The 21,698-nt window shown below is 51.6% G+C and overlaps 1 protein-coding gene across 4 annotated transcripts; it reads left to right on the top strand.

Moving 5' to 3' along the window:
* Nucleotides 1-620: 620 nt before the first annotated feature.
* Otud3 (OTU deubiquitinase 3) lies at nucleotides 621-20,728 on the top strand. Of its 4 annotated transcripts, none has more exons than XM_052177865.1 (8): nucleotides 622-973; nucleotides 5,295-5,443; nucleotides 9,123-9,235; nucleotides 12,764-12,886; nucleotides 13,856-13,987; nucleotides 14,385-14,481; nucleotides 14,989-15,170; nucleotides 15,924-20,728. In XM_052177865.1, exons 1-8 carry the CDS (start codon nucleotides 756-758, stop codon nucleotides 16,098-16,100), a joined length of 1,191 nt encoding a protein of 396 aa, XP_052033825.1. In that variant the 5' UTR covers nucleotides 622-755; the 3' UTR covers nucleotides 16,101-20,728. The 4 variants fall into 4 exon arrangements, with proteins under 4 accessions (XP_052033826.1, XP_052033825.1, XP_052033827.1 ...); XM_052177867.1 differs by having other exon boundaries at nucleotides 872-959; XM_052177866.1 differs by lacking the exon at nucleotides 9,123-9,235 and having other exon boundaries at nucleotides 621-973; nucleotides 12,705-12,886.
* The last annotated feature ends 970 nt before the right edge of the window (nucleotides 20,729-21,698 follow it).

Below are 21,698 nucleotides of genomic sequence, written 5' to 3'. Positions count from 1 at the left end.
AAGCACGCCAGGAAGCAGCGCCCTCCATGGCCCCTACATCAGCTTCTGCCTCCAGGTTTCAGCCCTGCTTGAGTTCTTATCCTGATTGCCTCCGATGATGGATTGTGATCTGGAAGTGTAAGCCAACTTGTACAAGCTCACTGATTGGCTAAACTGGCTGGCCAGTGAGTGCAGTGGACTGTCTCCGCTTTTAAAGTAGGTGATGGAGATCCGAACTCAGGTCGAACCCAGCATGCGGAGCAAGCACTGTATGGGCTGAGCTATCTCCCCACCTAACATAGGCTCAGTTTTTAAAGGGTCTGTGCACGCACGCGCGCGTTTGTAATCAAACTCGGATTAGCTCATTCTAGACAAGCATATTCCCTCATGACCCGTCTTAATTTTCTTCTTTTTCGAAATTTCGCATTTGCTCTTGTCTGTCTCTCTCTTCTGACATCCTCAGCCATCCTTGACCTTTCTGGTCCCACTGCGCCTCACTGAGCACTGCCCACCACGAGGGGGCAGAAGAGACCCAACCAAGTCAGGTGCTGCTCTAGCCCTCTTATCTTTCTCTATGGTGTCTGCCGGCCCAGCCCCCGGGGGCGGAGCTACCGCCACGTGACCTGGGTGCCAGGCGACCGCGCCGGCGCAGTGGCCGTGCCGCTGTCGCCAGGTGCCGTCCCCCTGCGCCGCTCCGCCCGGTGGCCGGCTGAGGCTGCGGCCCCGGGCTCTGCGGCTCCGGCTCCTTCCGCGGCGAGCCGTGTGCCGCCGCAGCCATGTCCCGAAAGCAAGCGGCGAAGAGCCGGCCGGGCAGCGGCGGCCGCAGAGCCGAGGCGGAGCGCAAGCGGGACGAACGGGCGGCGCGCCGGGCGCTCGCCAAGGAGCGGCGGAACCGGCCGGAGCCTGGCGGCAGCGGCTGCGAGGAAGAGTTTGTGAGCTTCGCCAACCAGCTGCAGGCCCTGGGGCTGAAACTGCGGGAGGTGCCGGGGGACGGGTGAGGCGGGCCGGGAGTGCGGGAAGCGGCGCTGGGGATGCGCAGGGCCGGTTGCCGAGAGGGAAGCAGGGTCCAGGCTTGGTGGAACGCTGCAGCTGGGTCCCCCGAGGGTCCAAGCCGGTCTGAGAGGTGACCTCGAGGTGCAGCTGTCGTGAAGCCGGATGGGAAGGGACCTAGGTCGCTCTCGGTGTCATTCTGGCTCTCCTGGGTGTCCTCGCCCACTTCTGCACTTTGGTAACGAGGGCGGAGAGCGGGAGGTAGCTTTCCCCGGCGTTGTGTTCTCCAAGTAGACGGCATGAGAGTCCCGGGCCAGCTGTTTCGGGGAACCCGATACAAGAGTGGCAGCTGGGAACTGGGACAGGAGGAAAGCGAGGGAGAGCAGCTTGATGGGACGGGGACGTGGGTCCAGGAACGTGACGAGAGACAGACAGAGAGAGAGAGAGAGAGAGAGAGAGAGAGAGAGAGAGAGAGAGAGAGAGAGAAAGTAAAGAGACGGAGAGAGGCACGGGTTTGCAGGTCCGAGGGAGCCTGGCTGCCAGGTGTGTTGTTGCAAGAGGCACTATTAATGTGTTCTCCTCCATGAATGGTCAGGTTGGGCTGTGGAAGAGAAGAATATATCTGAAGGAGTCTACAAAGGCAGATGTGGCACTGAGGCTGGGGGGGATTGCCGTGAGCGTGGGCTATAGAGTGACAGGGTTTCAAAAAACAAAAGCAAACCAACCAAACAAAACCAAAGAAACATCGAGAACCTTAGTTAGAAATTGGGGGAAGTTCCCATGTTCCTGTTATTTCCCCAGTCCCCGTCTCTCATTCTTCTCTTCCTTCCTCCCACCCCTCCCACCCCACCCCCAGCCCCTGCCATTGAGAAAGTGTCTCACTATGTAGTTTTGGGGCTGGCCTGGAATCCCCTGTGTAGACCGGGTTGCCCTTAAACTCATAGCCTTCTTCTGGAATTAAAGGTGTGTGCCTCCAACCCCTGCATAAAATGTTTTCTACAGCTGGGCGGTGGTGGTGCACACCTTTAATCCCAGCACTTGGAGGGCAGAGGCAGGTGGATTTCTGAGTTTGAGGCCAGCCTGGTCTACAAAATGAGTTTCAGGACAGCCAGGGCTACACAGAGAAACCCTGTCTCAAAACAAAAACAAAAACAAAACAAAACAAAAAACCAAAAATGTTTTCTACATTTCATATGTTAGGTTGAATTTTATTGATCAAGACAATAAATTAACCCTATTATTCTCTCCTAACTTCAGAGCTTCAGGCAAATTGGATAGGTATTTTGCTTAAGTTGCAATTAGAATTTAATTGTATTCATCTACCACGTAGAACAGCTCCAGGGTCATAGAGGGCATCATTCAGGACCTTTTTTGTTTTTCAGGGATTAAAAACTATCAAGGGAAGCCACCTAGCTCCTGCAGAAGCACAAAGTGCTGTAGCCCTCAAACTGTCAAGTGAAGCTGGTGGGCGAGGTGGTGGTACACAGCTTTAATCTCAGCCCTGGGGAGGCAGAGGCAGCAGATCTTTTTTGAGTTTAAGGCCAGCCTGGCCTACAAATGGAGCCAGGGTTGTTACACACAGCAACCTTGTCTTGAAAAACAAACCAAAAAGCTGCGAGGTTGAATGCAGTGGAGCCGGGTGTGGCCCTTTTACAGAGGGCTGGATTGTAGCTGTCTGGTGTAAGCATGGCTTCTCTGTGTCAGAGAAACAGGCTGAGCGAATGGGAACTCCACAGTTGCTCAAGAGCGTAAGCCCGACTTCAGGATGACTTCTGGGAGATTCTGAGGAAATTTGGGAGTGTCCCTCTTGTCCTTCCTCCCCCAGGAGAGCAGACTTCTTGAGTTACTCCTCATAGATTGCTGCGGTGGAGCTCTGGGAACAGGATGATGTCGAGCTGCAGTAGGCTCCCAGTAGAGAGGCATATCTATAAGTAGATAGGTCACTTCTATCTTGGGTTGGGGGCCCTTTTGTATTCTGAAGAGTTGCTGAGGAATAAGCACACATGCACACTGAATGAGCCGTAGCTCAGTATTTACCATATCTGTAATTTAAAGACACGCATCCTGGAACTCACTACTGTGTAGACCAATTCAAACTTACAGATATCCACCTGCCTCTGTCTCCCAAGGGCTGGGATTAAGAGCACTGCACCATCATGCCCAGTAAGACGGCAAGCTCTCGAGAACTACCGTATACTTCTGAGGGAGTGAGGAGGAAGAAGATAGAGGCCTTTGTTCTGAGCTTATAGATCCCCTGAAGGGGTCTCAAGGCTTTAATACCTCTGGGGAGCAGGTAGATATGTTCTTCATAAGGGACCGTGGTAGTGCTATTGAGAGGAAATGGCTGACATACCTTGAAGTGCCAAGGAAGAGCTTCCCTTCCTCGGCCAGCAGAGCCAGTGACTTCCATGCTTAAGGCGCCTTTCCCAAGAAGCCACGCCAAAGCAGTTGATGAAGGAGTTTGCGTCTGTGGGATGAGTGCCAGTTGGAAACCAGGGCACATGTCTGATAGCTGAGTGCTGCAGTGGGAGCACAGCTCAGTCAGGGTGGGAGCACTGTGAAGTGAGGGGCAGAGGCTAACTACTTCCCAGTCTTTTGTTTGGCAGTGTTAGATGGCTCCATGCTAGCTCCTGGTGTGTATGCACCTTCGCTGGGGTGGCATCCTATGGGCTGACTTTTCTGGTTTAGTGTTGCACTGTCGTATTTCTGTCTGTCATTGCAGGGAATGGTGTTTCCCATGTAGGTGGTGGTTTGGAAGGGTCACAAATATATATTTCTTTTCTTTGAGATAGGGTGAGATAGGGTTTCTCCGGGTAGCTCTGGCTATCCTGGAACACAGTCTGTAGAGCAGGCTGGCCTCAACTCAGACTGCCTGCCATTGCCTCCCGAGTGCTGGGATCAAAGGCATGCGCCACCACTGCCCGACTAACAGATTGTTGTATGCATTAATATTTGTTGAGTAGTGTTAGGTTAAGATATAGTGATGTTGCTAATATAAAAAAATAGTTAGTGGTTTCTGCTGTTTCTGTTTTGGCCTACATACGGTTTGGATGGCCTAAGATGGCAACTTGCTACAGGCGAATTCCTTGAAGCATTCTGTAATTGGTTGTTTTTCTGAACAATAATGCAGGCCTTTATATCTGTGTATCCCTGAAGTGCAGTGATTCTCAGCCAGGGATGGTTTTGCCTCTCAGGGGACAATTGACTGCCTGGAGACGTTGTTGGTTGTTACAGCTGGTGAGGAGGGAGGTGGTCCTGCCATCTGGTGCCCATATCCTGAGGATGTCCCCAAGGATTGACAGTGAGCGGGACATTCCTCACAACACAGACTGACCTCAGGTGTGTGTAGTGTGGCCACTCAGCAGCCTGGCTGCTATGGGTGGTAAGATCATGACTCAGGGACCAGTCAGATCTCTGGGAGCCCCGAGGGCCACGATGCTAGCTTGGTGGCATCGGCAGTGTGTTTTCAGGGCTTCCCAAGGGAACCCAGGTTGCTGTGGTGTTTGTTATGGTTCCTCTGTCCCTGCCACATAATCCCATCACAAAAACACGTTATTGTGGTGTTTTTGACTTGATTGTAGTAGGCTCAGGTGAAGGCTGCAGATGGAAAGTGTTACTTGCACACAGAGGAGAAGAGCTAATATTTGGTGTTAACGTTTGGGAGAAGCCACGGCTCAAGCCAGGTTGCCTGGGTTTGCATCTTGGACCGACACTTTCCCACCAGCCATCTTGCTAGCCCTGTTACTGGCATTTTAATTTTAGAGAACAAATGAGATGCTTAGCAGGGGCATTGTTGTTCCCTGGTGACAGGGTGAGCGAGCTCGGGGCCGTGTCCTTCCCGGCGTGTTCAGGTAGTGCTTCTTCCTCAGCTGTCCTTAGAGCTCGGACAGGTGCAGACTTCTGCTGTGTTTGTCTCTTAAGTACTCAGTGAGTGACGTCTGAGTGAGGCTTGGTTCTGAAAGGTATTGGTAGGTGCGGCATCATTTTGTGAGTTTAGACCTTAAACCTGAAGCAGTTTGCCAGGCCTGTGCCCTGAATTGAGGCGCTGGTCATCAACTCCACCACTGAACCAACTGAGGTTCTCGGAAACTTAGTATGTATGTATGTATGTATTTATTTATTTATTTGAGCAGATAAACAGGGACTAGAGTCCTTATCTGCTGCCTCTCGAGTGGGTGCTAAGGCCGGAGCCCGCCCTCGAGCACTCGCTCAGCATCTGGTGTGAAGCATCATGGTGTCTCCTTCCCAGCATAAGGCCAGCCAGGCGCGTTAGATGAACTCAGTTGGGTTTTGAAAGGTCTTAACCAGCTTCTTTGTTCCGACAGCAATTGCCTGTTCAGAGCTCTGGGCGACCAGTTGGAGGGCCATTCTCGGAACCATCTTAAGCACCGACAGGAGACTGTGGACTACATGATAAGGCAACGTGAAGATTTCGAGCCCTTCGTGGAAGACGACATTCCCTTTGAGAAGCATGGTAAGTTCACCGTGGGACCCTGGGGACTTCAGGAGTCATCCCCGGGAATTAGCCCACCTTCCCCGCCCACTACCAGGGTTTGCTTATGTAAAGTATGCCATTTGTTTACCCGACAAACACTGTCCTTGCATACTCTGTGATAAGCCCAAGCTGTACAACTGGGACTCTATAGATTTAGATGTCTCCTCGAATAAGAGGTTGGGGGCGTGGCCCAGCGGAGGATGCTTGCCTCCAGTTGACAGGATCCTCACACCACAACACCACCTTCCAAATAGAAGACAAAGGCAAAGTTAAATTCTTAGTAACTTAGCTATCTGAGGAGGATGGGGCTGTAGATAGGTTTAATTGTTTTCTGTGGTTTTTAAAAAATAATCAGGTATTTATAGCTAGAAAATAGAAATCAGGAAGCCCATGTTAGCATTAACATCTCTCCAAAAACCTACACACAATCCCTTTTTGAGGCAAGTCACTGGTTTTAATTTTAATGATTCTAATTAGTTGTAACTTAACTTGACAAAAACCCATCACATATATATATATATGTGTGTGTGTGTGTATATGAACTTCAAATGCTTGTTTTGAGAAATAATTACTAAGGATCTATTATCCCAGGTACTGACAAGTTTATGTTTTGTAGATACCATATTCCTTTTGGTTTGGGTGTGTGTAGCCTGACCTTTTGACCCTCCTAGTTTATGGGGTGCTGGGGACAGGGCCTGGAGCAAGCGTTCTCCCAACCACCACCTCCACCACTCGGTTTCCTGTCTTACCAGGACCAGGCGGCGTAGTCTGTGTTCTGAGGACAGTGTGGGGCCACATGGAGAATGGAAGGGATCTGGTCTAGGAGGAGAGGCTGGTGAGGGGGAGGAGAGGCTGGTGAGGGGGAGGAGAGGCTGGTGAGGGGGAGGAGAGGCTGGTGAGGGGGAGGAGAGGCTGGTGAGGAGGCTCTCCATATTGACAGTTCAGTGATTCTGGCCAATCCATTTTACTCAGGCAAGAAAACCAAGGGATTTAGCTCAATGTATGGAGGACAGAGGGAGGGTGTGTCTGGGGACACTGTTAGTGACCCAGTGCCCTTCCTAGTCCTCTCTAGGAATGGGCACATGGACCTCTAGAGGGTAGGTAATGCGTACCTGTCGCTGAGCTCTGGTGGCCCTCTTCCTGGGATTGCTCTGTGTGTGTGTGTGTGTGTGTGTGTGTGTGTGTGAGAGAGAGAGAGAGAGGGGGGGGGGGGAGAGATGGGATTGAGAGATTGAGATTGATTGAATTTGGAGCTTTGTGCTGCTTTAAATGAAGCATGTTACTGGGTGTGCACGTGCACACTTGTCCTAGTGCTTAGGAGACTGAAGCCGGCCTGGCTGGAAAAATAAGAATAAAAATAAAATAAAGGTACCTGCCAGTGTTACTTTGGATGACCTTGATCCACTTGACTTGATTCCACTTGGACATCCTTAGGGAAGGTCTTCGGTTTGGGGGTGCCAGGGCATCAGAACAGGGAGCTCAAGGTTGCAGCTACCGTGTGATGCCACTTTAGCTGGGCAGGGGAAAGGTATTTTCTTGAAACAGTCACTGCATGACTGAACACGGATTCATAAAAGTGTGGGCATCAAGCAGGTGACAGCAGCTTAGGAACAGAAATGAAAAGTGCTGCGTTGCGGCCCGCCGCCTTTCCCTCCAGCACAGGGCCAGGCTTGTGTCTGTGAGCCTCAGGGACAAGGTGTAGGGCCTTTGTTCAGATCCAGCCATACCCGGCACAGAGGCCTTCCTATAGTACTTGCTGGATCAGTAGCAAATGTCTCTGTTACGTAGTGAGGACCTGGTGACCTTTGGCTCTATTTACAGGATCCTCCTCACCCTCTGCACCGAGGCTCTGGAGAGCCGTCAGCGTCTCTCCCCGTCTGTACGGATCTGATCCAGATCAGAACTCTTAACTGTCTCTAATGCCTCATCTCCTGTCTGTCCATCTGCTCATCCCGTGGGTCTTGGCCGTTTTCCTCAGCAGTTTTCTCTTCTTACCACCTGGGCCCTGTAGTTTTTATTGTCACTTGACATAATGTAGGCTCACCTGGGAATGGAGGCTCCTTCTCGCCTCAGTTGAGGATTTGCCTAGATCAAGTTGGCCTATGGACATGTCTGTTGGGGATTGTCTTGATTGCTAGTTATGTAGGAGGGCCAGCCCACTGTGGGTGGTCCCATCCCTAGGCTGGTGGTCCTGAGCTGCTTGAGAGGGCCAGCTAAGCATAGGCTGATGATGAGCCAGTTCCGGGTTTCTTCAGTAGACAGGCTGGTGTGGGTGTACACTGCAGTGAGCACCTTCCCCCTGCAGGCTGCTCTGGTCACCGTGTTTGCCACGGCTTTCACCTAGACTACCATTCTGAAACTCGGCTGTGGTGACCATTCCACCAGGTTCCCTCAGTGCAGTGGGACTGGCCTCTGGTCCTGTGATCAGTCAGAGTCTCGATGTAAGTTTGTTTTCCTCCAAAATCTGTGTGGCTCCCACTGATCTGAGGGCTGGCCTGTGCCCCAGCCTTTCCTGACCTGTGACCTGTAATCTCTCTCCTCTCACTTCTCACCATGTTCTCCCTGTGCCTCCTCAACCCAGGTTCCTGCCTGACAGAGCAGGTCACAGTGGCTCTGGTTCTGTTCGGAAAGTCATCTACTGCTCCTTGTAACTCCTACTTGGCCTTAGAGTATCCTGGCTGCTCACCTGACATGTCATCCTCCTCACACCTGTGTGTGCATGCTCAAGTACACACACACACACACACACATGCATGCACACGTGTGTGTTTCTGACATGGAGCAAGGATATGAGCATAGCACAACTGTGCAAATTCTGACACCACCTGCAGGTTTCAGATTTCCCCACATCCCCAGGAGAAGGTTCCAAGCATGATGCTTCTTTGTCCTTGGGAAGTTTATGCTCTTGGCATTTCTGTGTTACTGCAAAGAGCTGTGTTGTCAGCTGGAAGTTGCTTACTGCAACTTCAGAGTCCAGACTTGGTTGGTTGGTTGTAGCACTTGGCTGCCTGTAGTCTCTTAGCAACTGTAGCTTAGGCCTGTCATGCAAAAGTGACTCACCTTTCGTCTTTAGAAATTCCAAAGGGTTGGAGGTTACTTTGTGGGAGTCTGGAGTAAAGACCAGACCAGCGCTTTTCCTGAAGCAAGCATTTATCAGTATTGTCCATGTTATTCTGATTGTGATCTGGGCAGAGTGACAGAGTGGCCACTAGCCAGGGCTCCCTCACCACGTCAGGCTCTGTGGTTGGGCTGGTTTTAGCTGCCCTCACCTCACTTGTTCCTCTCTCTTGTGAGTGTGGTGATCTTTCTAGAGCCCTGCTGTGATGGTTTAAAGTGATGATTTCTGAGAAATCCAGAACACTCCTTGACTCACGAATGCAGTGTTCACTAGTGTGTGGCCCCCGCTATTTCTGTCCGTTGTTTGCATGCCATGTCTTTTATTCAGCTGGGCAGATCGGAAGCACGTAGCACTGAAGGAATAATCTGCAGACCTTCGCTGATGACAGCAGCACTGCATGTTTCTAGACCGACAGTGGGCGACTTGGCAGATGTGTGTGTGTTCTTGCTCCTCACTGCTTGCAGCTGCGTAGATACCCGCCATGTTTGTGTTTGTGTTTCCATCATAAAGACTTCATTTTTCTTTCCTGTCTCCATGCAGTGGCCAGTTTGGCAAAGCCTGGTACTTTTGCTGGCAATGATGCAATTGTAGCCTTTGCAAGAAACCATCAATTGAATGTGGTGATCCATCAGCTTAATGCCCCTTTGTGGCAGGTAGGTCACCTGTTTAGGAATCTGCCCATATGTTAGCCCTGGGGGTGTCCTCTAGATGGTGGGCCTCACTTGTGATGCTGACCTCCATAGACTAGCTTGGACTGTGAGCCTAAAGACGGGATCTCGAGGGACTCGGAGTGACCCCTGTGCTGGGTGCAGGTGGAGCCTGGAGTGTGCGTGGGGAGTGGTTTATGACACTGGAGACACTACTCAACAGTCAGCTGCATGGGTAATTTGGGGACAGAACCTAATGTGGAAATACTTCAGATAATTCTATTAAACTATCTTAGTATATAAGTACACACGGTAGCTTTGAAGTATGCCCGGTTCCCCTGCAGTTTGATGTGTGTGTGATTTAGAGTAGAGAAGCGTCATAAACCCACTATAATGACTCTCTGGCGGTGATGACTGGGGCGTGTTTCCTGGTCAGCAGAGGGCTGCCTCTCATTCAGCTGCATGTCTTTGTTTTGCTTTTTTTGACAATAAATACTTTATAGCAAGTGTTTGCTCTCGGCTGCGCTATGTTAAGCCACACACCCCTCCATTGTGAAGTATGTGTCCATCCGACTCTGTCACCTTCTCTCTGCATCCTGCATTAACCTCACCTGTCAGTCATGAAGCCAGATATTCGAAAGCAGGGATAATCAGAGGTCCCCACCGCACACCCCACTCCCTGATTGACTCTCCCAGAGTTCAGAGGGTCTCTGTCACTGCGGCTCAGCTCCAGACCAGACGGCTCTCGCCTTCCCTGACCAGCTGCACTGTGTCTCCATTTTGAACTTTGTCTTATTTAGAAAGTTAAATGTTTTAAGTGAAGAAAAACTGGGAAATTCAGAAAAGCCCCTGCGGGCGGGTAAAGTCACCAGGGTCACACTGACTGGGATTGTGACTGGTGACATTTTTAATGAGTGTCGTCCTTTCCCTGACCCTTGGGCATATGATTGGAGAGTGCGTATCACAGTGTTTTTACAGTGCATTTTAAACACATGCACAGATTTCCTCAACACACACACACACACACACACACTCTCACACACACACACACACACACACACACACTCTCACACACTCACACCTGCATGCCTTACTATAGTAAAGGTGTGCTGCCTACACGCACTGCTTTGTGCTGCATGTGATGTCATGGCCTGTCCCCTTTTCTTTTAGAAATATCCGTTACACAGACCAGAATTCACCCTCTTCCGGTTTCTGCCTCTGTTCTGACGTCAGAATATGAACTGCCCTACTCTGCCCCGTGGGGTCGCCCCCTCCCGTGTCTTCCCCTCTGGGAGCCTCTGTTTGTGTGCTTCCCTTATGTGTGTGCTTTTGTGTCACTTGAATGGAAGTCGCCTTTTGTATCTGACACAATGTCCTTTTAACAGCCTTACAAAGATCAGAAGGAAGTGGGTGCTGTGAGGCTGGGGAGAAAGTCTGCTTCTGGGAGGCAGCGACTGAGCCAGCAAGGAGTGAGCGGGAGGGAAACAGGATCCGCGGCCCGGTGCGGCCAGGTGTCAGTAGCAGAGAGGACTGTTTTCAGTGGGTGCTCTTAAGAGTGATCTCCTGGCCCAGAGCACGGCTGCCCCTGCAGTTTCTGTTTGTTAATAGTTTACGCTGTCAGCAGGGTTGTCAGGGCATCAGAGTGTGTTGTGTGAGGAGCCTACTAGGAGAAGTCCATGCACCTACGAGGGCAGCCACCCTCTGCTTTCCTTAAAGATAACTGTTACCCTTCTTTTTTTTTTTTTTTTCTTTTCTAAGATTTATTGATTTTATGTATCTGAGTACACTGTCTCTGTCTACCAGAAGAGGACATTGGATCCCATTACAGATGGTCATGAGCTACCATGTGGGTGCTGGGGAATGGAACTCAGGACCTCTGGTAGGGCAGTCAGTGCTCTTAACCACTGAGCCATCTCTCCAGCCCCAGGGCCCCACCCCAACCCCCGTTACATTTATTTTCTGTAGTATTCTGGTTTATGACTTGCAAAACAGTGAAACTATTTATTTAAAACAAATTTGTTTCCATTGGTCCTACCCTGCTTGGTGATGTAGTCACGGTTCTGAGCTCTTGCATTAATGATGACTTGGCTTAGACTCAACCTGGGTCCAGAGAGCTGCATTGTCTCCTGCATTGGTGTGCCTCCTGGGAGCGGTTTCCATGACGTGGCCATGGAGACCTGCGTTGTCTCCTGCATTGGTGTGCCTCCTGGGAGCGGTTTCCATGACGTGGCCATGGAGACCTGCGTTGTCTCCTGCATTGGTGTGCCTCCTGGGAGCGGTTTCCATGACGTGGCCATGGAGACCTGCGTTGTCTCCTGCATTGGTGTGCCTCCTGGGAGCGGTTTCCATGACGTAGCCATGGAGACCTGCGTTGTCTCTTGCATTGGTGTGCCCTCCTGGGAGCGGTTTCCATAATGTAGCAAGCATCAGGCCTGTTGCTAACAGCAGGCCAGTGTAGCTCCAACAATTTTGCTGACTATTCTAGTGGATTTGTATTTATAATATACAATATGTCCTTAGTGCAGTTAGTAACTGTCTTATGTGAAGACAAAGTAGAACGCTTCCCCAGTGTTCCTTTTGGGGAAACAGTGCTGCCATTGTGTGGACTGTCCATCCAGCCACTGTCTGTCAGGTCTAGCCAGTCTACAGGCGCTTTCTCAGTCTGCATTCGTGGGCTTTGTGTGGTCCCATAGACTCGCTGGATTTGGATGGTGGATTCTGTTTAAGTCAACAGTCATCTCAGATTACCTGCGACTTTCAGTGAAAGCAAGTAGAGCTGGTGTGTTGGAGTTTTAATGGCAGCGCAGTTACAGGGGAGCAGTTGGAATTATTTTTGTTTCTGTGACATGGGAGTTTTAGGGGAATCTACCCAGACTAGCTCCCAGTTCTGCATGCTTTTGAGTGATTTTAGGGAGTCAGTTCTTGTTGTGTTCCAGGCTGTGGTTGAGTTGTAGCACTTTGTGGCCAGTGTTTAGGTTTCTGTGGTGTGCGAGTATGGTTTTACTCTGTAAAATCTTGTCTTGGAGCTGGTGTGAGTGGCAGGTTTTAGGATTGTTACCGCTTGTAAGTCTCATTGTGACTGACAGAAGAGGAAGGTGAGTTTATTACTGCTAATGAGCCACTTCAGGCCCATTTGCATGGTTCCATTATAAGGTCTTCAAGAGGGTCTATAAACTTTATACTTGACATTTTGCCTCTTTTTTTCCCCCAAGGATAACCTCAAGATTGAGCTTCAGGCTCAGCTAATCTGGGTCTGTTTCAGGGTCTTCCCACTGGGAGAAGCCTATGCACTCCTGAGGCGAGGTACTTAATTTTATGACTTACTGCAGGCCTGCCTCTGGCTTTTTGTTCATTTCCAAGTGGATTCATTTGCATATTGGCAAATGTTACTTGGCACTTGTAAGTTTACAAGCCTGGGAGGACTTTGAGAGCTCAGAGACTGGCATGTCCTAGCCAGAGTCTTCTGTCTGTGTAGGACCTGTAGGCCGCAGACTCTGCACAGGCCCACCTTCCAGGTCTTCTCTGTGTCGGCAGATTCGAGGTACAGACAAAAGCAGCTCACGGGAGCTCCACATTGCCTACCGGTACGGCGAACACTACGACAGCGTCCGGAGGATCAACGACAACTCAGAGGCGCCGGCTCATCTCCTGACGGACGTGAGTACTGCTCACCTCCTCTGCTTTCTGGCCCTTAGGGGACAGGTGCAGAGCTGTGCCCTCGAGCTAGGTGCCCTGGGCCAGCTGTTACTGTACACGAGAAGTTGCTCTCAAGGGGCCATCAATCTGATGGCTAAGATAGTTCAGGTATCATACCTATGGGAGCCCGGAGTCCAGGCACGGATATCATCAGAGCTGCTGGAATTGTAGTTACGGGTCGTTGTGAGCTGCTGTGTGGGTGCTGGGCATCACACTCTGGTCTTCCCAGGAGCAGCCATGTGCACCCTCTGCTTTCCTTAAAGATAACCATTACAGTTCCTTTTCACTTAGACCTTTAGTGCAAAATACAGAAATATCCATGTCCATTTATTGATGGGCGGCAGAAGGAGATGGTGGCTGTGTAGTCAAAGGGTGGCAGAGGTGGTTTTAGAGTTCTGACTTGGGTTTTGTCGTAGAGGCCTTTGTGCCTTAGATAAAACACACTATAGTCTGTAGCCCTTGGATGGGTGAGTGGCGTGCCTCACAGGTGCCTCGAGGTAGCAATGCCATGTGCCCAGAGCGTGCTAATCATCAGAGAACACGGCAGCCAATGAGAGCTGGGTCCATGTGTTTTCAAGGCGAGCACTATGAGTTGAGAAGCTCAGCAGCTGTGAATACCGGGACAGTCCTCTGTAGACAGCAAGCAGAGACGGTGCTGCCAGGCTCGCCCTCTGTAGACAGCAAGCAGAGACGGTGCTGCCAGGCTCGCCGTCTGCCCAGGCGCCCTGCTGCTGCAGTTCCTGAGTAGTTCCTCCCAGCCTCTCTCCTCAGGACAGAGCCCTGCACTCTCAGGGTGTGGGTGGATCTAGCCACTGCGTTCTCTCAGCGTGAATTCTTCCTCCCGTGTTTGGATGGTTTGACTCAGTGTCTTCCTGGGTTGGAGAGTCAAGTGGAGTTTGCTGCAGCAATGGCTCCTGTGCTGTGCTTTAGTTCCAGGTGCTTCATCAAGATGGAGCGGATAAAAAGGAGAAGGTGAAGACAAAAGGGGTGAACTCGGAAGACGGCCTGCCAGATGACGTGCAAGATGCTGTCCAGAAAGGAGGCAGTGCGACCGGATGCTCGGTTAGTGCCCATCCCTGCAGCCGCGCCTCCCAGCTGGATCCTCAGGTAGTGCCCAGCAGAGCTGGCCTGCCTGCCGGAGCCGGAGGGACTGACCGCAGAGCGCTTAACGCATTTCCCTCGTTGGCTGGATTTCAGCCATAATGCTCAGGGTCCTAAGGAGTGGGTTTCATGTTTTCTGTGAGGGATTTGCCCTAGGAAAGGTCTAGTTTTATAGAGACACTTTACTATAGATCACGTCATGGCGGCGGCTGCCTTGTTTGAACTTGATGTTCTTGGCGGCTGAGGGCTTGGCACCTTGTCAGTTCCTGTGCTCCGTGTTCTCGTGTCAGGCTGATGGGGCAGAGCTCCGGAGCCCCACACAGTCCACAGTGGAAGTGCTTCTCTGTTTCTTTGATAGGATTTGAATTTGATAGTCCAGAACCTGGAAGCCGAGAATTACAACACTGAGTCTGCAGTACTCTCCACACTTCAGATGAGCCAGGGGACAGGAAACGGTGAGTCTGTCACAGACCTGCGTGCGAATAAGGTGACACTGGTGCAGCCTCAAGATGCTGTTCACACTTCTCCTGATTGCTGGAGTGTCCACTCTGTCCATCCGCATCCGCCCCCTGCAAATGCTGTGAGCGTCTGTCAGCCAGGACAGCAAGCAGTACTGCCTAGTGTTTGTGCATTTAAATCTTAGCAACCACTGTCTGGGACAGAATAGGGTTAGGTCATGTTTTGTTTCTAAAATACAAATGAATATTTTATCCCCAAAAATTATCTTTAAAAAGTTTATCTAAGGAAATAAACCCTGCTGGCAGAAAGTTGGCTGTGAGCCTCGAAGCCAGCCAGGGCTTTTCGTGTTCTTCCTGCAACCTTCCTGACCATTGATGGACGAGTCAAACTCCATCTCAAGGAACCGGGATCTGGGGACCTGGTGATCTTGAAGTCATTTAACTGCAGTTGCTTTGCATAACTGTTGGGTTCTTGGTTTTTAACAAAATGCCTTTCTTTGGAAGATGTGGGGGAGACCCTTGAGCCTAGGGACAGACTGAAGCAGCGTGGCCCTTCATGTGAGGAGGCAGGCAGCGGCTCCAGACTCTCTGGAAATCAGGGCAGAAATGAAGGCCGGATGGAGACCAGTGAGGCTCGGGCCAGCCCAGCTGAAGAAAACAAAGCCCACAGGAGCCAGCTCCCAAAGGTACAATGGGTGGGGTGGGGCGGTGGGGCGGGCAGGGGTTCTGTGCCAGGGGTGGAAAGTAGGATTTCACCCTAGAGTGCATTGTCCTAAATGTCGGGAGTAGTTCCTACGGAGCATCTGGAGCAGGCACACTAAGACACAGAAAGAAGACCTTGCTTGTCCCAAAGTCTCAGTAGGAGGGCGTGCCTACCCTTTCTGCACGGAAGCACACCTGCCTTCTTTCATCTGGTGTTACTGTTGAGGGGCACAGGGTGCCTTTGTATTGTCTGTAGTAAATGGCTTTTGTGCTTTGCATTATTTTCTAGCATGAGGTCCCAGGTGAGATGTGTGAAATGCAGGGCATGGGTCTCTAGTGAGTGAGGGTCTTGGTAACCTGCCCCAGCCCCAGCAAGTGCCCACAGTGCCAATAGTCTCCTCAGGTTAGAACTCCTTAAAGGCAGCTAGCTGTTCTGAGCTAGACTGCCACCTAATGTTCAGAAACCGATGACGACATAGTCTGAGATCTTACTGCAGAGTCTTAAATGATGGAGACTGTGTCTCCAGGCTCCTGGGAGGCCCTCGGCTGCTGGACTAGGGGCTGCCTTTGTGGGTCAGGGTTAGATTGGTCTATGAAGAGAATTTGTATTTGATGCTTCAGGAAGGGGACATAAATCTCAGAGTATATTTGGACAGTAACTGAAAAGAAATCACTGTGCTGTCTCGGGCTCAGAGTCTGGCAGCACCAGAGACCTACACAGCTCCTGTCTGTTCTAGGTCACAAACAAGCAGCGGCGGGAACAGCAGCGGCTGGAGAAGAAGAAACGTCAGGAGGAGAGGCACCGCCTCAAAGCCCTGGCGAGCAGAAACAGCAGCAGGGACAGGGGCAGAAGTGAGGCAGAGGTGAACACACAGGTCACCTTGGTGAAGACCTTCGCTGCTCTGAACATCTGACTCTTGACCCTGAGAGGCAAAAGATGTACCTTCCCGACCAGGCCTCCCAGCCACGTGTCCTCCCAACCATGTGTCTTCCCAGCCACGTGTCCTCTGGGGAGGAGACCGCTGTCAGTGCCCACACATGAGCCCACAGGAGCCAGTGCCCTACAAGCTGCCTCTTTCTGTCCTGTGTTTTGTAGTGTGACAGTATGGTGACATCATTTACCTCCTGGAACTCAAAATACTGAGTCACGGGACAAGATGGGTCACAGGACAAGGAGGAATTGTTTGCCCTGCGTATCAGAGTGTGGTGGTTCTAGACTCTCCCTGGGTGCCTGGGGCCCAGCTCCTTGTAATTCTTCTCAAAGTCATTCAGCACAATCATTAGAGACCTTCAGTGACACGCCCTTCGCGTTTCTCTCTCTTTTTCAAGCAGGATGAGCGAGCGTCTTGGTTCCCAGCTCGAGTGTGTTGAGATTTGCTTTGCTTCAGATCCAGGTCACTCGGACATGTCTGTGGTAGGGCAGGATGGGCAGCTCCAGTAGCCAGGGGAGGTCAAGGCCAGCTCCTTCCTCCTGTCTCCTCTGGCATCCTCTCAGAGAGTGTGGGTGCCCCTCCCCTCTTGCCATGGGGTGCATGTGCCTGGCTCTGGGTGAGACCTGGGGTTTGCTGGAAGCCCCACAGTGCAGAGGGGGCTTTGGGACAGTTAGGAGAAGGTGTGGCCCTGCTTCTGGCGCACCTCTGAGCTCGGAAGGGCAGGGAGAGTCCGTAGCTGTGCAGGGGAGCCGGGGCTCTGAGCTTTTGCCTTGAAGAATCTAAAGACAGCAATCTACAGGAATAGGGCCTTCCATGCTTGAATTTTAAGTAACTATATTTTTCTTTTTGCTATGCTAGACTCAGGTGCCTACAGAGAAATGACTGGTTGTTTGATCGTACAGGTTGTAAACTTCCATAACATGAAAATGGAATGAAGTCCCATAACCGAGCTTGGCCTGCTGGCTCAAGCCAAGCCTGTAATCCCAGCGCTGGAGGCCAGCCTGGGCTATGTACTGAGTTCCAGGCTCGTCAGGCTAGGGTCAGGATGAAAGGTCCCATTTCACTCCCCACCTGTGAGGTGGGGGAATCTTATAGACAGGTGTTTTGTTTTTTCTTTGTAAAGTTAAACCTTATTTGGCATTTCAGTACTGGGACAAGTGTAGCAGTGGCTTCGGAGGCCGCCTGTGGCTAAGCTAGACAGCAGGGGAGGGCCTGCACCGCCAGAGGGGCTGTCCACAGGCTAGGTTATGGGCATTAACTGTAAACTGTCATGTGTCGGGTGGACACCAGGACTAAACTCTGGGAACCTAGTATTTGGACTAATCCTGTACACTGGGTCAAAAGATAAATTATTTCATGTCCTTAAAGGCAAAAAGGAAATTACAAAAGCATCTAGACACAGACACCACTATCTGGGCCGGTCTCGGGGTCATCCAGTTGGCTGGTCAGCAGGCTGCTAGCTTCTTCAGGGTAATGATGTCCTCTAATTGTCCATTTGTTTAGCTTTGGAACTTTGTGTTTGGAACACCTGAAGTCTCCTGGACTCACTCTCTCCCAAGCCGCCTGCCGTGTTGCTTCCTGCATACAGTACAGGATACTGCAATGCTGTGCAGATTTGCAGATGACATGGTCAGTCCCAGTAAGAAAGGGAGGGTGGCGGCTGCTGCCTCTGGGAGCCAGCGTTCTCCGAGGTCACCCAGGCAGGGTCTGAATGAGAGCTCTCTGCTCCCAACTTTCTACTGCCTGACGGCAGAATGCCAGTCCTCACAGAAAGGTCAGGGTTGTTTACCAAAAACTCAGGATTAGCAGACAGAAGTGGCAGGCCTGGGCAGCATGTTTGGTGGCACTTGTCTAGTGTGTGGGAAGTCTGGGTACTATCCCCAGCACTTAAAATCTACTCTGAGGCCAGCTCCCAGCAGCCCAGTGGTGGCTTCTCAGAGTCGCTGTCTACCTGGCAGAGGAAGCTGCCTGTGCTCTCTTGGGTATCAGAGCTCTTGGGAACTCATGAAAGAACCTTTCTTTACTGACTTGCGGTTAGCTTTGGGTCACCTGCCTGGCAGTACCCTCTGCTTTCTGGAACAAAGTAACATTTTCTTCAAAACATGTTTGTCTTGTCGCTGTCCAGCTTCCGGGCTTCAGCTGGTGTGATTAATGTGCTGATTATTGCAAACGGGGCTCCTGCACCCAGCTCAGGCTCAGAATGTGGGCTCCACTACCTCAGTCTTGTGGAGTGAGAGGTGGATGGTCCGTGGCATGACCATGTTAGTGGGTACTTGACAGTTACCTCATCAGCAGCCGAGATGAGGCCCAGTGCCTTGATTTTTGGGGCAGAGATGGTAGACACTGTTCCTTCAGTCCAGGTGCTCTCCGAGGAGCTGTCTTGGGAAAGGAACCTCCTGACTGGAACCTGGCTGCTCCCCGAGAACATCATGGAAGCTCTTAAGGAGGCTACAAAGAGAAGCCACAGTGCTTCATGGCAGTTCACTGGCCTTAATACTGTGGAGAGGTTTTCTAGGTTTTAAGAATAATTTAAGGTTAAAATTTAAAAAAAAATTTTGATGGCAGCATGTTTACATTGTAGGGAGATGAGTTAGCACAGGCTCGACTTGTAGACAGCACAGCCCGTCGGGAGTTAGTGCTGGGGTTACATAAGTTCATTCCGTTCTTAACAAGAACATGTCTCCCTTGAGGGAGTGAGGTGTGGCCAGGAACCGTGTGTGGCAGCAGCCTGCCTGCAGCCTCCTCCGGAGGCTCTGAAGACACCTCGAACCATATCTTGATTGTGAAAGTGAAGAGGGCTGACCTTGAGGGGCAGCTGTGGTGGGGATCAGTGGGGAACCTTCCTGTGGCTCAGGCACAGTGCCCACCCACCTCCCTGGGGAGCAGAGCGGACTGGCCACGGTGGCTCAGGTTCCCAGGTAGTGTCAGGTAGACTTGACCAGTGTGCTGTGGCAGAGTGGGCTCCCTCAGGCTTCCACGTTCTGAGGAACTCCTGTCTGCCTGGGTTTTACCAGGATAACAGAGTGCCCTTAGCTTACCTCTGAAGGGATCAGCTCGGGCATCCAGCTGGGTAGAAGAAACCCGACTCCCCAGGCCGAGTGGACTCAGTCGCCCCAAGCAGAGGATGTGAGCAAAACCAGGAGGCGCCTCCCCGAGCCGTGGCCTCTGTGGCCCTCCTGGACCCGTGTCCAACCCCAGCTTCTCTCATCAGACCTCCAGGCCAGGCCAGGTCAGGGCTTCAGTTGTCTCTCCCGGGTTGAGGATTGCTCACACCAGGGTTGTCCTGAGCAGACCAACCCAGAGGCACTATTGTTGTTGTTTCTGTTGTTGTGGTTGGTGTTGTTTCCTGAGATGGTTTCTCTGTAGCCCCAGTTGTCCTGGAACTAGCTGTTTAGACCAGGCTATCCTTGAACTCAAAGATCCACCTGCCTCTGCCTCTGTCTGCCTCCTGCCAGCCCTGGGATCAAAGTCATAGGGCCCCCACGCCTGGCCCCCACGCCTGAACCCCATGCCTGGCCCCCAGAGGAACTTTCCCAGGAACATTGTCCACATCCTCACATGCCAGCTGTTCCACGGTCATTGTTTAGGCTCTAACAGTTGACTGCTGGGCCCAGTTGGTGGTTTCTGCCGGGTGGAGGGAGGCAGCAGCACCTCTCTGTGGTAAGGGGGGCACAGGGTACGACTCGCTGTACTCCGAGGCCAGGGCCAGAGAGCTCTGTCCCAGGTCAGATTCTGACAGTTTGTTCAGTCTGTTCTCTAGAGTCTCAGTTCCGTAAATAGTGACTCCTCGCGGTTACTGGAGAAGGCTGGTAGCCGTGTGGAGGACCCTGTCCCCAGGACAGTTGCACACGTGTACAATGAGTTTACAGTAAGCAGGGCGCACCTGCGGGTCAGGGCTCCTTCTGCTGTGCCCTGGGCACAAGAGGAAACCTTTGGGGTCTGGCTCTGATCCTTGCACAAGAGCATCCAGCAGGCGCCCGTTACAGCCCCATGGCAGGCAGGGAAGTTCATCAGGCCTCTGCCTGTGCTCTGATCCCTGAGGGAGCCCTCTGTTGAAACCTGAGCCCCGCACATTCGAGAATGTGCGGCTCTTCTGTCTTCCTGTTCTTGGGGGCTCATTTTCCATGGCGGCTACCCTGCCAGCATCCCTTACTAAGATCAGGGGAGGGAGACAGGCCTGAGTCAGGCTCAGCACCCTGCTCCCCTTCCTGGTCACAGTGATGGCGCGTCCATCCCCCTAGGAAGAGGGCCGGTGTGTCTGCCTTCTCCCTTTTTCTAATTGCACTGTACTTGTTCTGGCTTCAGTCTAGAGGTGTCTAAGGTCTCCGTGGGATCATGACCCTTAGACTCAGCGAGTCTGCCTTAGCTCTAGAGCGCGGTGGTGAGGAGTCACCGTTTCCCTCAGGCTGTCTCTCTCTGAGCTTGTGTTCATCTCAATCATTTCCTTTTTATTTACTGAAGTACTGTACTTGGCTATCTGCACTGTTTAAAGAACCAAATGTTTTTGTGTTTTTAATCCTCAACACTTGGTGCAATAGACGCCGCAAAGACGTGCCACTTTATCTTTGGAACTGATTTTGTATACCAATAAATTCTAGTTTAAAAGCAAAGCTCAGGTTGGCTTGTTGTTGTCTGTTGGCTTCACTCAGGGGCGTGAGGAGGGCATGCTGGGAAGTGCCCTCTCCGCAGCTGGGCAGTCATCTGGGATCTGGCAGAGGCAGGATGGATACAGGGGAGTGTGGCTGTCATGGCCGGGCAGATCACTACCAAGACCCACCCAGCTCCTCATTCCATGTCTGACCATCTGTGTCAGCTGCCACCCTGAGAAGGCCCTTCTTCAGGACACCACCAGCATGACTCCCTCTTGTAATGCCCCTCAGGCTCTTGAACCTCGGCCAGCTCTTGGCCTCGGCCAGCAGAATTCATAGATTTCCCTGCTCTGACCCAGGTTTGCCTGGGCTGCTTGGGAAATGGGTGTTCATAGACTACACTGATGCACACTCAGGACCTGTGTGGCTGCAGAGGATGGGGACCGGTCCAGCCACTTCAGAGATTTGCACCTTGTCTGAAATGGGCCCACCTCCATGGCAGAGGGATTTGGGTATTGCTTGTATCCAGTTTATTCACCTACCCAAACATCTGCAACTACTGACTCTTGGACAGCTAGCTGTGGACCCTGTTTGCTAAAGGCTTCCAGTGTAAGGACAAAAGCAGACAGATAACTATGACCCAAGAGAACTAACTCATGGGGCTGCAGCTCCGTGGGCTGTGTGCTTGCCTCACACCCACGAGTCTCTTAAGTTCCATCCCTAGCACCATATAAACGGTGTGGAGGTGCACACATAGCCCAGGAAAATCAGAAGTTCAAGGTCATTCTTGGCTATATCGCAACTTTGAGGTCAGCCTAGGCTCCAATGAGACCCTGTCTCAAAAACAGAACACCAAACACAAGACAGGAACCCCAAACACAAGACAGGACCTAAAGAAAGGCTGAGCAGATGGTTCAGGAATTGAGAGAAATCAAGGGAAGCTTAGTGATCTGTGCATGAGCGGGGAGGTAGATCGATATGGAGCGAGGGA

The sequence above is a fragment of the Apodemus sylvaticus genome, chromosome 3, assembly GCF_947179515.1.
Source record: "Apodemus sylvaticus chromosome 3, mApoSyl1.1, whole genome shotgun sequence".
NCBI lineage: Eukaryota > Metazoa > Chordata > Mammalia > Rodentia > Muridae > Apodemus > Apodemus sylvaticus.
Note: the sequence above shows the minus strand (reverse complement) of the source record. Positions and strands in the feature narration are given on the sequence as shown.